General features: G+C 41.8%; 1 protein-coding gene across 3 annotated transcripts in view; it reads right to left on the reverse strand.

The window, feature by feature from the left end:
• Window positions 1-1016: 1016 nt before the first annotated feature.
• Window positions 1017-18092, reverse strand: part of LOC125466732 (matrix remodeling-associated protein 8-like) — a 65724-nt gene continuing 48648 nt past the window's right edge. The window contains exons 6-10 of one of the 3 annotated variants that reach the window (XM_048561666.2): window positions 17032-17187; window positions 15605-15635; window positions 11367-11446; window positions 10492-10587; window positions 1017-6348 (exon numbers count right to left, since the gene is read on the reverse strand). In XM_048561666.2, the coding sequence (XP_048417623.2) occupies window positions 6323-6348; window positions 10492-10587; window positions 11367-11446; window positions 15605-15635; window positions 17032-17187 (389 nt within the window). In that variant the 3' untranslated portion in view covers window positions 1017-6322. Of the gene's footprint in view, window positions 6349-10491; window positions 10588-11366; window positions 11447-15604; window positions 15636-17031; window positions 17191-18092 lie in introns of all 3 variants that reach the window. The other 2 variants (XM_048561667.2, XM_048561665.2) reach the window with 2 other exon arrangements.

The raw sequence follows: 18092 nt of genomic DNA on the forward strand, positions 1-18092 counted from the left end.
TGGAGAAGTCCCAAAGGATTGGAAAACTGCCAGTGTAACATCTTTATTTAAAAAGAGAAGACCCAGAAAAGTAAGTCAGTTAGCTTAACATCACTTAAGGGGAAAATATCACAGTCTGTTATTGATGTACAGTATGATCAGGCTGACAAGAGGATATAACCTTAGAATATGGGTTCACCGATTTAAGGTGGAGATGAGGAGGAATTTTATCTCTTGAGGTGTGTGAATCTGTGGAATTCTTTACCACAGAGGGCTGTTAATGACCCAGCCTTAAGTACAATCACTCCTCCATATACATGAGTTCAGTTTCTGAGAACATTTGCAAATAATGAAATTCATAAGTGCGGTGCTTATTTGGAAATTGGTTAAAAATCGCAGAAAGGAGAATTCACAATTTATTAATACAGAGGATTTACTGTATATTTAAGGCAGAAATCATTATCTTTAATCAGTAAATGAACCAAAAGATATGTGGAAAAGGCAAGAAGATGGAGTTCAGGATTATCATAGAATCATATGGCATGGAAACAGACCCTTTGGTCCAACTAGTCCATGCTGAACATAGTCCCAAACTAAAGTAGTCCACCTGCCAGCTCCTGGCCCGTATCCCTCCAAACATTTCCTTTCCACGTACTTATCTAAATGTCTTTTAAATGTTCTAACTGTGCCTGCATATACCATTTCCTTCGGAAGTTCATTCCACATGTGAACCACCTTCTGTTAAAAAAAGGTTTGCTGCTCATCTTTTCTAAATCTCTCCTCACATCTTAAAAATACACCCCTTAGTCTTGAAATCCCCCATCCTAGGGAAAAGACAAGTAACATTACCATGATCTCATTGAATACCAGAGCAGACTCAATGGAATGAATTGCCTCCTTCTGCTCTAATGTCTTACGGTCTTAAATGCTTCCAAAACATGCCAAAAGCAGCAGCAATTCCTGATCAGCCACATGATTGAAAGAACATAGGAACCTCGATCATCACTATACAAAGCTCCAAACTACAATATGCATGTTAAAACATATTCTGCCACAGCAGCCCAGACTCTCTGAATGAAACAGAATGGACCACCACTCAGGCTGAATGGCCTCTTGTACCTAAATATGTTGTAATTTCTGAATTAATTTTGAGCGAAATGCCCATATTCTGACTATGCAGTAGATGTGGCTGCCATGGAAATAGATACCTAACAAATGAGACAAAGCAAGACATGTTTTCTTTATTTGCATTCATGAACATTTGCTCATTTAACAAAGTACTGTAGAACTGTATCAAGCCAGTATACACAGAGACTGTATACCCCACAATACACTTGAGACAAGCATGTAAGAATAATAATGTGACTTGATTGGCTGGTGAGCAGGCACTAATTGCCAATATTTTTAAATTCATACTACACACAGTCATAAAGGGAAATGACTGCCTATCATTTGCATGTTTACTATAATGTAAGAATGCAAGCCCTATTGCAGCGACATTTTATGTTTGCACACCATAGTTTGTGTTACACTGATAGTAATTGCTGCACTGGTTAGACTACAAAGCAGATCTAATGCTTTAATTCAAAAACGGTAAAGTATTGAAAACAGAAACAGCAACACATGTCAGACACAGATATATATATATATATATATATATTTATAAAATAATTTCCTGATGTGCCAAAAATCAAAATAATTTTGAATTAAGTAGTAGAAAAAGGTCAAGAACCAAACAGCAGACTCAATCTTCTAAAGACTAGGATCACAGGACTACAGCAGACTGCATTATTCTGACTTATCTGTCTTACACTGTTCTTTTCTAAATAAACGCTTTTGAGTGTTCCATTTTTTTCAAGCCTTTGCGGGAAATCATTAAATCAAGCTTGTCTGTTCCCCTCCTCTCTGCAGGTCTCATGTGCATTACACTTCTAATAATTTTCCTTTCTACTACATATAATTTTGACCCAAAATTAAAATTTAGGGAGAAGATGGTGGTCAGGAGTGAAGTGGGCAAGCTGTTTATTGAGGTGAGTGATGCTGGTGGTGGGGCTTAACGAGGGGGAAAGCTCCCTTGAGGGGCCTGGCTATTGCACAAGGAATGCTGAAAGGGTCAGTTCCTTTGGAATGTTGAGAACTCCAACCTTGGATCAATTGACAGAATCCCACAGATTTTACTTCCTCTTGCCTAATAATGAAAAGTCTTAGTGCTATCAAAGTTATCAGAGCATGATTTTGGGTAACTAATTACAGCCCCATTTTCCATATATGGAATTGCTATCTGTGGCCTAATATATGCAATTTAAAAGGAAAAATGGTTAATTTCCCTTTCTGATATGTTAACACCTGTCTCTCCTTCACATGTCTGTTGGAGTGGATAGAGTATTCAGAGAATGAGGCCTTGCTGTCTTATGCTTGAAGATTTTATGGCAATCTTCCTCCCCTCCCAGGCCAGGTTTGAGCAATCCACTCAGCATTTTGTAAACTGATAAAGTGGACATTAGAAATGTAATTTTGGAAGTAAAAGTTCATTTTCAATTCATTCCTATACTTTGCAAAGTGGAGATGTCATTATGTTTTAATGTTTTCAGTAAATTTTCAGATTGATAAACAAAGATTTTTCATCTGATGTATGCCAATATAAACATCAATACCATGGTAACCCAACCCCAAACTCTGCACTGCTGTCATGACCTCTATCCCAACCCCTGCGCTGCTTTCATTAACTACTGTAACGTCTGTCTGCACCCTTGACTCAGCCTGTCTGCTGATGAAGCCTTGATCATGCCTTTAGTGATCTCCAGACTCAACTATTCTAAAGCACTCCAGGCCAGTCACCTACTTTAAACCATTGTTCAAACTGCGTTCATCCAAAGATTTTCTATTTGTATCCTAACTATTACATTACCGCAGCAACACCTCAATTTTAAAATTTGTATGCTTATTTTCGAGTATCTCCAAAGCTTTGCCATTTGTAATCACCTTAGGACCTACAAACCTCAGATATCTGCCTTTCTCCAATTCTGGCCTTTCTGCAGTCAGGATTTTAATCATGCTACCCTGGCAACCATTTTTTTTTAACTTTCCTAGGTCCTAAGCTTTTCAGTGCCTTTTGAAATTTTCCTGTCCTTCAAATAAAGCACTCCTCAACACCTACCTTTTGGTAATAACCAAGCTTTTGGTCACCTTCTTAATATCTCCTTACGTGCCTTGGTCAGAAATTTTATGTTGGTCCTATGACGCACTTTGATGCTTTGCAATGTTGAAAGATGCTGTGTAAATACAAATTGTTGTTTTTGCCTCAACCCTGTTCTACTTTTACCCTTGAGCCAATAATGCTTCTTGCAGTGGGCCAATCCTAATCACTGCCAAGGCTAATTTCAATGCCAACTCACTCTGCCCCAACTCTATTACTAGTTAATCCCAAAACCTATCCTGTTCTGATCCCACCCCTGTATTATGGTATCCTCCTCAGAACAGTCCAATGCTAGTTGCTGCACTGACTTGATTCTATCCAAAGCCAACATTTTACTCCTCATCATGCTTAAATTACATGTTTTAACTTGCTGCCTATGCCCGCACTACTCCAATCTCACCTTGCATCTTGATACTTTATTTTTACTTCCTCCACTTCCAGTCTTCATTCTTCCCAAATTGTCTTTTAGTTTGATTTGGAATTGGTATTACAACATATAATCTGCATAGTGACAAATACATACAGATTTGAAAGGGGCATGTTACTGAAGATTGAGGTTTGCAAGTCTATTATGTAAGGGAATCCTTCTTGGCTCAGAGTAGGAAGTTTATTATACTGGGAAGACTATCACAAATGAGGCTTTAATGTTATTTCCAATAACTAAAGTCTACAGAATGATAATATATTTTTATAAAAATTATGAAACTTGCAGCGTGTACCTGCAGGTCAGAGAATGAAGAGAACTTCACTACGGAATTAGATTATCCAACAAGTTAGCAAAAGTAGAACTTCCAGAACATGAGTGGACATTGTTTGGTTCAAGTAACAGAGGCCTTTTTGCTGCCAACTCACTACAAATCTCCTCAGTCAACACCTTCACATATACTAGCCTGCAAAAATACCTGCAGTCAATAGAGTCAGGGAGGAGATGGCACCAGTAGCAACACTGAAGTTTTGCTGATTAAGTGATTTCCTGATTGTTTGCATGGATTTGGGATAATAGTTCATTTTAGTACCAAAATATCATTAGATAGAACATAGTTTAAACTAAGTGATGGACAAAACATCGATAGATGGGGAGCTAGTTACACTTCCCGTTTCTCTCCCGTAGCTCTCACTATATTAAAATCAAATTTCAACATTCTATCTCCTATTCAAACTCATTATTCCCTTAGTCCTCACTCAGTGGAATTCTTTCTTCATCTTTCCTGCTTCCTTCTACAATCCTTAGTATATAAAAAAGGCCAGCTTGGTGTCAATTAAATTTTTCATTTTACAGAACCTCGCTCTGACTCATTTTGTTCTTGGTGCTGGCCTGACTAGAGTTCAATTAAATAAATGACCAGCTGATTAATATTTTTGTAATAAAATTGGATTTGGTTTTATAAAGCTGCAATGTTTTTCATGCTTAATTAATATACAGGAGTGACTTATTCATTCAATTAAATTTATTTCTACAAAAAATATTGGGTGCTTAGAATAAACAAATCAAATTTTATTTATTGCGGCACTGGCTGCAGTTTTTCTTCGACTGGGAATACTTGCCCAGTCTACCAAATTATCAACATTATTATTTATATCGCAGTTGAAGCCACACATTATATATGGATATAGGGTCCACTGCTAGTTACGGACCTGTGATGTTAATTCCAGGCCAGCGGTGGTTACCTCAGGCTTACTCCTAGCATCAGTGCTGAACTCTAACAAAACTAGGTCAGTGACTGTTATTCAAGACTGAACATTACAGATCACAGGCCAGCAATAAGTGATCTATATGATGACACAATCATGTGCAAAGAAAATCTAAGTGCAGGTAAAAACACCTGGATGCTGTTTCACTAACTCTGTGGACTGAGCAGGTGCCAGAAAAATGGGATGTGATTTTTGAAATTACAGCATTTTATTAAAAAAGACAAATAGATTGATTAATTGTCACACATTTAATAATCTTGTATAATATCACTGTTTAGAATAATTGCTGTTCTGTGTGTTGGTTATAGAAATTGTTGCAGTTTTGGATTACCATGGGGTGGTACTAATTTCATGCAGCATATATTAGAGATTACTCATAATATATCATTGGAACACTTCACTTCCTAAGACTTGTTCAATGAATTCTAATTTCTAAGAGACAATTCACCTTTATAGAGGCAAACCGCTGGTCAAGAGGAGTTGGGAATGGCAGAAGGAACACAGTGATGGACAAATTAAAACATAAACCTTATGGGGCAGAAGACATAAAGACAGACAGACTGACTGAGGTGCTATACAGGATAGTTAGTGACTGAGGGATTGGAGATACAGGAATAGTTATAGTTGTGGGAATGGGGTCAGAAAGACACAACAAATTGAGGATGCAGAGTGAAGGATAAGGGCTAAGGGGTCGGAGAGGGAGGGATAGATAAACTGGCACTAGAGTTAGAATGGGATGTCATACATGGAGGAATAACAGCGCTGGAACTGGAGGTGGAAAGAAAGAAACTGGGGAACTGGAGGTGGACAACAGGGATTGGAGCTGGAAGGAAAGATATTGTAAAATTAGAGATGGTAAGCTGAGCTGATGAATTGCAGGTGCCAACAGTTGAAAGCACTAGTGATTCACAATGATGTCATTTCCAAAGCTTCAAATTGCTCAGGCTTTCCTTTTAGTCTTGGCTGGAAAATAACTGAGCTATTGTGCAGCCTCACATTACAAGTTGTGTATCATTGAACTTTGATGGCCATTCCTTTGAGTAACACCATAGCCAACTACTTTTAAAGGAGTGGCACTTGCCCTTACATTCAATGTTCCCAGAAGCACCACCCTCGCTGCAGCTAACATCATGTGGTCATCTACAGCCAGCCATGAAATTCTCTGATTCCCCCTGTGACTAATGATGCTCACGCATATTGCTACTGGTGCCTGTCTCCCTCATCAAGGATTGACAAACATGTCAGATAAATGAAAGGTTCCCAATAAAGCAGTTTGAGGTTGTGGTTCTGCAAAATGTGCTGCATCGTTCTGGGATATGTTTGTGACAATACCATTGATATGTATATTTTTATTAAGCGCTGTATTATTGAATGATATTAATAAGAGGCAACTGATTTTCTCATATAGACCCTTCACTGATCAGCTTCTGGATCCAGCCAGCAGCATCATTCTCCTTATTTCCAATATTGCTTCTCAAAACCTGAGGAAATAAATCAAAGTAATTAATATTGACTATTTTCTAAATTAGTACAAACAGCATTTGCTAACTGTGATGTTTAATTATCAAAGAAACATTTGGTAGCAGCCACTCCTCTTTCTGCTGTGGATTTGAATTGACCTTGAGTACCTAAGTCTGTCATGACTTATTGTCAAATGTAATTGTTAGGAGCTAAAATTCAGAGTTAAGGGTGGGAGTTGATATATTCCACAAAAATCAAGCCCACAGATTCCCAAACTAAGCATGGAGGAAGGACAGAACACAAGTTCTTCATTATGGCAGGTGCTGGACTGGGGGATTGGTACAGTCATTCTCTACCCACTTCTGTTGTATTTCAGTAGCAGTGGGCTGGCATCAGGCAATTGATGGCCACTGCAGAACCACTTTCTGCTACAGCCGGTATTTACCAGATTCCTCCTTCCTGACAGTGAATCATGCAGTGACTGAGAGCTCACAAACAACCTTGCTTAGATTTGCTTGTCATGTTGCCTGCATAATGAACCCTCCTCTCACTCTACATGGTGCTAGGTGTGAAGGTGCTATAAGGCTCTTTAGTAAACAAAAATTGGCTACTTAAAGGCTACAGAGATAGTACGAATTGCCGATGCTGGAGTCTGAGATAACACAGTATCGAGGTGGCGGAACACAGCAGGCCTGGCAGCATCAGAGGAGCAGGAAAGTTGATGTTTTGGTTAGAACCCTTCTTCAGAAACGCAGAGGCGAAAAGGGAGCTCAGAAATAAGAGAAGAGGGTGGGACTGGGGAAGACAGGTCGGATGGTGTTAGGTGAGTGCAGGTCGGGAGTGGTGGGATTGGTCAGTGAGGTGGAAAGGGCAGACAAGTGGGAGAGAGGATGAACAGGTTGTGTCAGGTCAAGGAGGCAGGGATGAGAGGGAAGATTGAATAGGTCAAGGCTGGGGCTGGGGAGATTTTGAAACTAGTAAAATCCACATTGGGCTGTAGACTCCTGTGGCAGAATATGAGGTGCTGCTCCTCCAGTTTGCGGGTGGCATCATTGTGACACTAGAGGAGGCCCAAATGGACGTGTCACCCAGGGAATGGCAGGGGGAGTTAACATAGTCTGCGACTGGAACCTGTTGTCATTTGTCACAAACACAGAGCAGTTGCTCTACAAAATTGTCTCCGAGCCTCCACTGGGTCTCACCGATGTGGGAGAGGCCACTTCGGGAAGAGTAGACCACATTGACGGATGTGCAGGTGAGCCCCTGTCTAATGTGGAAGGTTTGTTTTGTACCTTGAATGGAGGTGAGGGGGGCGGTGTAGGGCCAGGTGTAGCACTTCCTTTAGTTGCAGGGAAAGGTGCCAGGGGTGGTGGAGCCAGGGGGAGTGTGAAGCAGACGAGGGAATGGCAGAGAGCACAGTCACTATGAAAGGCAGGTAGGGGCTGGGAGGGAAATATCTCTTTGGATGTGGGGACAGATCGTAGGTGTCAGAACTGGTGGAGAATGATATGTTGGATGCGGAGGTTGGTGGGGTGATATGTGAGGACAAGAAGGATTCTGTCTTTATTTTTGTTGCAGGGAGGGGATGTGAAGGCAGAGGTACAGGAAATGCAAGAGATGCGGTTGAGTTCATTTTCAATCACTGAGGGAGAAAGTTGCTGCCCTTGAAATAAAACGACACCTGGGATGCGCGCGAGTGGAACGCCCCATCTCAGGAGCAGATGTGGCACAGGAATTGGGAGTAGGGGATTGCATTCTTGTAGGATGGTGGGTGAGAAGAGGTGGAGTCTAGGTAGCTGTGAGAGTCGGTGGGCTCAAAATGGAAGTCAGTTTCGAGGTGGTCACCAGAGATGCAGACAGAGAGGTCCTAGAAAGAGAGGGAGGTATTGGAGAAGGTCCAGGTGAATTTGAGGTTGGGGTGAAAGGTGTTAGTAAATTTGATGAACTGTTCAGGCTCCTCGTAGGAGCACAAGACAGCACCGATATAGTCATCAATGTAGCGGAGAAAGATGTGAGGGATAGTGCCAGTGTAGCAGCATGACCTCCCACCCACAGTCTCCAACCTCATCGTTCCTTAACCTAGCACGGCCAGTTACTGTCTGCTTCCCAAAATCCACAAACCTCACTGTCCTGGCTGACCCAAAGTCTCTGCCTGCTCCTGCCTGGCTGAACTTTCTCAGCTTACCTTGACTCTGTTTTCTCCCCCCGGCCCAGGAACTCCCCACCTACATCCAGGACAGCACCCACGACCCCACCTCCTCCAAAGACTTCCAATTCCCTGACAGCCAACACCTCATTTTTCACTGTGGACATCCAACCCCTGTACACTTGTATCCCCCACACAGATGACCTAAAAGCCCGTCCTTACCCTTATCGGCCTCTCCTTTAACCCCTCCCACTCCCTACAGACTAAAGGGGTGGCCATGGGCACCCTCATGGGCCAAGGCTATGCCTGCCTCATCACAGGATACGTGGAACAGTCTCTTTTCTGCTGCTAGACCGGCACTGTTCCCACACCTCTTCCTCTGCTACGTTGATGACTATCAGCCTTGCCTCATGCTCCCGTGAGGAGCTAGAACAGTTCATGAACTTTAACATCTTTCACCCCAACCTCAAATTCACCTGGACCATCTCCAATACCTCCCTCTCTTTCCTGGACTTCTCAGTCTCCATCTCCGATGACCGCCTCAAAACCAATACCGATTTCAAGCCCACCGACTCCCACAGCTACCCAGACCTACACCTCCTCTCACCCACCTTCCTGCAAGAATGTGATCCCCTACTCCCAGTTTTTCCGTCTCCACTATGTCTGCTCCCAAGATGGGGTGTTCCATTCCTGCACATCCCAGATGTCTTCCTATTTCAAGGACCACAACTTTCCCCCTCTAGCGACGGAAAATGAACTCAATTGCATCTCTTGCGTTTTGCACACCTCTGCCCTCACATCCCCTCCCCCCCAACAAAAATAAAGACAGAATCCTCCTTGTCGTCACATATCACCTCACCAACCTCCACATCCAACATATCATTCTCTGCCACTTCTGTCCCCAAAACCAAAGAGATATTTCCCTCTCCACCCCTATCTGCCTTTCATAGGGACCGCGCTCTCATCAGTCTCGCATCCACTCCACGCTCTCCACTAGCCCCGTCACCCCGGCACCTTTTCCTGCAACTGCAGGAAGTGCTACACCTGTCCCTGTGCTTCCCCCATCACCTCCATTCAAGGCACAAAACAAACCTTCCACATTAGACAGGGGTTCACCTACACATCCATCAACTTGGTCTACTGCATCTGCTGGTCCTGACTATGGCCTTCTCTACATCAGTGAGACCAAGCGGAGGCTTGGAGACAATTTTGTAGAGCATCTGCATTCTGTTTGCAACAAATGGCAACATGTTCCGGTTGCGAACCATTTTAATTCCCCCTCCCACTCCCTGAGTGACATGTCCATCCTGGGTCTCCTCCAGTGTCACAATGACACACCCGCAAACTGGAGGAGCAGCATTTCATATTCCGCCATGGGAGCCTACAGCCTAATGTAGATTTTAACAGTTTCAAAATCTCCCCACCCCCAGCCTCATCCCATTCAATCTTCTCTTTCACCCCTGCCTCCTTGGCCTGCCACAACCTGTTCATCCTCTGTCCCACTGATCCACCCCTCCCACTTAACTGACCAATTCCCATCACTCCCTACCTGCACTTACCTATCACCAGCCCACCTATTTTCCCCAGCCCCACCTCTCCTCTCTATTTATTTCTGAGCTCTCTTACCCCTCCACATTTCTGAAGAAGGATCCTGACCCAAAATGTCACTTTTACTGTTCCGCTGATGCTGCCTGGCCTCCAGCTCCACAATGTGTTATCTCTACTTAAAGGCAAGAATTGGCAGCAGGGCCAGCCTACCCGTCACAGATTACATTAAGTTGGGAATGGGATAGTGTCCTTTTTCCATTACCAAATTTGCCATGGTGGAGGTTACAAAATTTTGTCCACATAATATACAGGAACAGAATTAAGCCATTGATCCTAATGAGTCTCATACTCACATTCCACCACTGAGCTCCTGGCTGATTACTGCTAGATAGCAATACGATTGAGAAAGATGAAAAGATGGACTTCATAATGAGTATATTTTTAAAAAGTGAGAAAAGTCCAAATGTACCTCTATCTAAGTTCTTTGGGGGGATATCCCTGAGAAGTTCCACCTTCTGTTGGGACATTGCAGCCTTCTCCTTTAGTATGTTGTTCTTGTAGTCTGCTAAAAATAAAAACTTGTGTATTATCACACTGCAATAAGCACAAATGTTCAGGATAGCCATTTTCCCCCTCTCAAATGCCCAGACACCTGACATTACCCTAGTTGGATGCCTTCCCCATCTCATGGGCCTCTAAAGTTGTGACTGCTACAGGAAATGATACAGTTTCCTGCTCAGGAAGTGACATACAAATCTGCAGTGATACAATATGGGATGATGCTCCTAACAGGATAATCAGCTCATCTAATTCTTGGCTGCCATGTTAAACAAACAAGTTAATCAATGAGTGCTGAATACTAGGATTGTTATCAAGATACTTAAATGATTACTGGTCCAGAGATGAACAGCAATAATCTTCCTCTGGGTGTCAGTGTGTCCACTTCCCTTGATGGCTCGTCCATAAGTGTACCACTACCTGTTGCAGCACTGACTGATTCAAACTAAGGAGGTCCAATGTACAATCCCTGATTTGCACCTTTAGCTGATCTTAGCCTGCACTCGGTTGGGCTGGGATTGGCGTATGTTTAAGTCATATATAGTTTAATGGGGAATTAACTGCAGTTCTTGATCACTCTGAGGTTTGAAAGTAACATTGTGCTTAGATGTTGAGTTAGGTTGTCTTGAACCCTGCATCCAACTGTCAGTAAATTATATCAATTGACAGAATGAGTAGCAATTTGACCTTTTGTATTCTCAACAAGAGATTAGACATGGATGAGAGAAAAGCTGCAAAGTTTGAGTGCACCTTTTAGTCAGAAAATTTGAACAACATCACACATACCCAGTTTCATTCCATCATTTTTGTTCAGTCTCAGGTCAGTTGTGTCAATCACAAAATCGTTGAGAGTCACATCTGTTCTTCTGTTGGTTTAAGAGAGAAAATGACCTTAGGAGTTAATGAAGCTCCTAGGACAATCCTTATTCATATTTATTTTTAGAAATTGCATAAAAAAATTGTTCTAGTGTAGACTCTATCTGTCTAAAATTAAAATAAAATTGCTATAAATTGCAATAGTTAATAAAATTACCTATATTTCTGCATATAGAGGAACACAAACATAATACATAACTACCACAGGTCAAAAAACTGGACAATTTGTTGTTTCTTTAAGCTGTTTTTTCTGTAAACCAGGTTCCCAAATAGCAGATTTTAACAAAGACTATGGTACACAGGAAAGAAGCAGAGCATCAAAAGTAGAAAGAAGGATCAGGAGATCACAAACTCAAGGCAGGAGTGTAGGAGACACGCTGTTTTAAAAAAGAAATGCACAATTGTGGGAGTCTGAGAGAGGGAGAAGGTGATCAGTAGCCTGAGAAAGAAAAGCAGAAGCTTGACATTGCGGCGCAGAAGACAGAGTGTCTAAGATAAAATATAGTTGAGCAGCAGCATGAGACAGGGAATCAGAGATCACTGTGAGAGGCAATGACATACTGGTACTATTGCTCGACGATTAATCCAGAGATCCGAGTTATGTTCTAAGGACTGGGGTTTGAATCACAACATGGCAGATAGTGGAATCCAAACTCAATTTAAAAAACAATCTGGAAATAAAAAATCTAACGCTGACAATGAAACCACTGTTGTTCGTCAGTTAAACCTATCTTGGTCACTAATGTAGAGGAAGAAACTGTCATCCTTATTGGTCTGGCCAACACATGACTCCTGGCATCAACCTAAGTATCAGAAAGGACAGTGGCAAACCCAGTCCTGTCGATGCAGCAAAGTTCTCTTTATTTGGGGGCTACTGCCAAAATTGGGGGAGTTGACTTATGGACTAGATAACAAACGCCTGATATGTCATCCTTGTGAAATCATACCTTACAGACAATATCCCAGACGCCATCATCATCCCTGAGTATGTCTTCACCCACCAGTAGGCAGCAGATGTGGTGGCACAAGGGTATTCTGTCAGGAGGGAGTTGACCTCTGGATCTCATGAAATCTCATGGTATTTGGTGAAACATGATCAAGGAAACCTTCTCATATTGCTCACCATCACCACTTCCCTCCCCTGCCCCTCACCCCCAATCCCAAAAGTGGTGAAGGCACCACTATTGATCAAGCTGGTCTTCAATCACATCACTGTTAGACTGGATCTACGGAAGGTATTAAGGGAACCGACAAGTGGACTTCGCCTCATTCTCACTGATCTGACTGCTGCAAATGCTTCTACCCGTGACAGTAAGAGTGACTCCCGCACAGTCCCTGTGGAGACAAAGTCCATCACATTGGGAATACATTAGATTGTATTATGCAGCACTATCACCATGCTAAATAGAATTGACTTTGAAAAGATTCAGGCACCTATATTCTGCATTCTCTGCTATTACCCTGATGTGCTTTGCAAGATATGATTTAGAACATAGAACATTAAACAGTACAGGCCCTTCGGCCCACGATGTTGTGCTGACCTATTATCAAAATCTAAGATCAAACTACTCCGCATACCCTACATTTTACTATCATCCATGTGCCTGTCCAAGAGTTGCTTAAATGTCCCTAATGTATCTGACTACACAATCACCGCCAGCAGTCCATTCCATGCACCCATCACTCTCTGTGTAAAGAACCTATCTCTGACATCTCCCCTATACCTTCCTCCAATCACCTTAATATTATGCCCCCTCATAATAGTCATTTCTGCCCTGAGAAAAAGTCTCTGACTATCTACTCTATCTAAGCCCGTCATCACCTTGTAAACTTCTATCAAGTCACCTCTCATCCTTCTTCATTCCAATGAGAAAAGCCCTAGCTCCCTCAACCTTTCCTCATGAGACCTGCCCTCCAGTCAGGCAGCATCCTGGTAAATCTCCTCTGCAGCCTCTCTTTAGCTTCCACATCCTTCCTATAATGAGGCAACAGAACTGAACACAATATTCCAAGTGTGGTTTAACCATGGTTTTATAGAGCTGCAGCATAATCTCGCAGATCTTAAACTCAATCCCCTTGCCAATGAAAGCCAACACACCATAAATCTTCTTAACAACCCTATCAACTTGGATAGCAACTTTGAGGGATGTATGGACGTGGACACCAAGATCCCTTGATTCCTCCACACTGCCAAGAATCCTGCCATTCACCCTGTATTCTGCATTCAAATTCGACCATCCAAAATGAATCACTTCCCACTTTTCCAGGTTGTATTCCATCTGCCACTTCTCTTGCCCAGCTCTGCATCTTGTCAATGTCCACTGCAACCTACAACAGCCTTCTGCACTATCCACTTCATGCCATCGGCGAACTTACTAACCCACCCTTTCACTTCCTAATTTAAGTCATTTAGAAAAATCACAAAGAGCAGAGGTCCCGTAACAGATCCCTGCAGTTACCACTAGTCACTGAGCTCCAGGCTGAATTATTTCCATCTACCATCACCCTCTGTCTTCTATTGGACAGCCAATTCTGTATCCAGACAACCAAATTTCCCTGAATCCCATGCCTCCTTACTTCCTGAATGGGTCTACCATGGGCAACCTTATCAAATGCCTTGCTAAAATTCATGTACACCACATTCACTGCTCTGCCTTCATCAATGTGTTTTGTCACATTCTCAAAGAATTCAATAATGCTTATGAGGCATGACCTGCCCCTCACAAAGTTGTGCTGACTATTTCTAATCAAACTGTGCTTTTCCAAATAATCATAAATACTATCTCTCAGAATCTTCTCCAATAATAATTGTCTGAATAGCACAGAAAACAATACTTTTCACTGTATCTCGATAGATTTGACAACAATAATTCCAACCAAAATCAATTCCAGACTGGGCACCCATGAGCCTCCGTGAACTATCAGCAGCAGAATTATACTCCAATCTGCAACCTAATGGCAGGATAAATCTTCCACTGTACCATTACCTTCAAGGTGCACTACAGAAATTTAGCAAGGCTCTTTAGACAGCTCCTTCCAAATCCATTTTCATCAAGAAGGACAAGGACAGAAGAGATATATGGGACCACCACCACCTACAAGTTCTCTCCAAGTCACTCACCACCCTGACTTGGAAATACATCATGGTTCCTTTAATGTCACTGGATCAAAATCCTGGAACTCACTTCTAAATGGGATTGTGGGTCTAACATTGGCTCATATACTTTAGTGATTCAAGAAGGCAGTTCACCATGATCTTCTCAAGGGCAGGTAGGGAAGGGCAATAAATGCTGGACCATCCAGTAATGTCCATATCTCATTGACTAATTTTAAAAATGATTTCAGGCAGAAGAATAGGATAGTTGAGCCTTAGCAAGGGCAGGAAAAGGCTGTGAAACAAGGACAGTGGAGCAGAAGCCTGCGAGGTGTCAGCAAGAAGATTAGGAATCTGAGATTGAGAATCTGGAGACTGGAAGTCAGAGAGAACTGGAACCGGAGAAAGAGGAGCAAGGAGATCAAAAGCTGGGTCACAGGCATAAATAAATGAAAGCCCGGAGGTAGGAAGCACCAGACTTTGATCCTGAGAGAGAAAGCAGATGACTGAATATCAGACTGATGCCTGGGAGTCCAGAATTGAATTCAACTGACACAGGAGCAGATATGTACATTCCCCAGATTTAGCCACAGTGTTATCCAATGCAATGTGACATAGGCAGGTGATCTTTATTCAGGGCACCTAATGATGATGCTAGTGACATCCACATCTGAAAATGCATGTAAATAAAATCTACCACACAGATTTCTCATGTGGCAAGTTACTGCCACTGCAGACAGAATGTTTGAGCTTTCTGGGAAAGGTGCATGTTTTCTTCAGGTTGAGATGTTTGCAGCATCAGCTTTTGGTTTCCCCTTACAACAGGTTGCCCTATTCAGGGTGCAAAGAGGAGTTTTAAGAATTGCAGGCCACATAATTGAGAGTCTTGCTTTACTTGGCTGTAGGGCTCCACCAAAGGCCTCAGGCCTTAGTTCAAGGTTTCTCTGGTTAGTTGCTTAGATTATGTCATAACTATACAGCTTGATTACAAGTCATCCAAGGAGTTTGTTCTTGATAGCAGTGAGAGGAAGATGAATAATAAGTCAATACTTACGGTTGAGATGTCTTCACATTGTAATGGAGACCTGAAAAAGGAAAAATAGTAAACTAAAGAGGAAGCATGCATCCTTCAGCTGCTCTCTGTTTACTGAGTTCTGAATGTAGGAATGTAAAACCAGGAAATAATTCAGCCCCTCGAACATGCTCCACTATTCAAATAGATCATGACTGATCTTGCCTTAAGAAAAGATATGCCAACCACAGAATGAGTGCAGCAAAGGTTCACTGGACTGATTCCAGGGATGGTAGGTTTGGCATATGAGGAGACAGTAGGTCAATCGTACCCTGAATTAGTGGAATACAAAAGAATGAGAGGGGATCTCATTGAAACACATTAAATTCAAAGAGAACTGGACAGACTGAATGTAGGGATAATTGCTGGGATAATAGGGGGTCTAAAACAAGAGATACACAGTCTCAAGATATGCTGTATGCCATTTTGGACTGTCAGGAGGATTAATTTCTTCATTCAGAAGGTGGTGGGTCTGTGAAATACCCTACCACAGATAGCTGTGGAGGCTTAGAATGATATTTAAGTTTATATTTAAGAAAGCATCAGATAGATTTCTAGAAGCATAAGTTATCAAGGGATATGGGAAAGAGTGGGAGTATGGTTTTGATGTACAGGATCAGCCATGATCGTGTTGAATGGCAGAGCAAGCTCAATGAGCCAAATGACCCCTGCTTGCTCCTATTTTCTGTATTTGTATGGTACCTCAACTTCAAATCCTTATCTAACAAAAATAGATCAACCTCGTAAGTCTGGAAAATCCCAATTATTCCCTAGCATGCCCGATCATTTAAAGAACAGAATTATATGATCCTTTGCACAAAAAAGTGTTTTCTGATTTCACTGTTGAATGTCCTAGTTCTAATGTTAAGTTTTTGTCCTATTGTTCCTGATGTTTTCAAGGTACAGATGTTAGTTGTATATTAACTGTATCACATTTTCTGTAGGTGGTGGGCATTAACTGGTGATTTATAAAAAGATACACCACTAGAAACTGTCATTGTTAGGCTAAGAGGTCTATGTTTGTGTTGTATACGTCTGTAAGTAAACAAAAAAGATGTTCACACATTGATTCCAATTCTATCCCTCACCAAATGGATCTCTGCAATATATGTGGACAATGCACATGTATGCATATTTACACATGCTTCAGCCTATGACTGAATTGGAAAACATAGGATAGCCGCTCCGATACAGGAAGAGATGGGAGACGGCAGTACGAATCTTGCCCATATATCTCCAAACAACTGAATAGTTAGTAGCCAGGAATACAGCGAGTCTCTCCCCAATCCCCAACTCTGTTACCTGTATACCACATGTACTGAAAGAGTCTGGCCAGGGGTGGGGGGTCAAAAAGACAGGTAAAAATAAAATCAGTAACCACTAAAATGTTAAGAAATTATGGACATCACCTCTTTTTCTTTGTCGATGGGTAATCAGGGCAATGATGGTTATCAGAATAGCCAGTAAGAGTAGCATTGCCAGGATGTATCCAAATTGATGAAGGAAATGTGAAGAATGTTCTGGAATAAAAACATTGACGACTTTCGGGACTTCAACTGACGTAGCTGCTAAAGACAGAAATAAATAAACAAACAACCTTCAAAAATAAAGTCACTCTTGCATGACTTGGAGTCCATTCACTGTTGATTTCCTGATCTTCTTGTTAGTGCCACCGGCCACTTTGGAGCTTGGTTATTAAGTTTAGCTTTACACGTTGGCTTTATCATTTAAGTCTCTACTTTAAGTAACTGTACAGGTTTGTAAGTTGAAATAAAGAAAGAACTTACAATAACACTTCCACAACCTCAGAACGTCCCAAAGCACTTTGCAGCCAATGAAGTACTTAGGAATTATAATCACTTTGTAATCTAGGAAACAAGGCAGCCACTTTTCAAATAGCAAGGTCTCACAAACAACAGGTTGGTATTGGCTAGATTATCTATTTTGACTGAGTTGGTAAATAGTGACCATGGATAACTTGGAAGAAGTGTCTCTGATCTTCCTCCAATGGTACTATAGTATCTGTTATGTCATCTAGCACAGCTGATGGGGCCTTCAACAATGCACTGAAATGTTAGCCTAGATTATAGGTTCAAAAGGGAGACTTGAATCCACCAGCATCTGACAAAAAGATACTACCAATGAGCAAAGCCAGATACTTGCTGGAATTGCTGAGAAAAGATAGAGATCAAGATGTAGTGTACTGCTTATAAGTTTCAGGTTCCACTTCAGAAGAACAAGTTGAGGAATTAAAACTGAAAAGACTGCGGATTCTGTAAATCAGGAACAAGCTGGAAACTTGCTGGAAAAGCTCAGCAGGTCTGGCAGCAGCTGTGACTGAGTTCTAAGGAAGGGCCACGAGACCCGAAACATTAACTCTGACAAGTTGAGGAATTAATCAGCTTTTATAGAACAGTAAGTCAGGTCGTTCAAGAATCCTCCCTCACCCAAACTTTGCTCATAAATTATC

This window comes from Stegostoma tigrinum, chromosome 28 (genome assembly GCF_030684315.1).
Source record: "Stegostoma tigrinum isolate sSteTig4 chromosome 28, sSteTig4.hap1, whole genome shotgun sequence".
Lineage (NCBI taxonomy): Eukaryota > Metazoa > Chordata > Chondrichthyes > Orectolobiformes > Stegostomatidae > Stegostoma > Stegostoma tigrinum.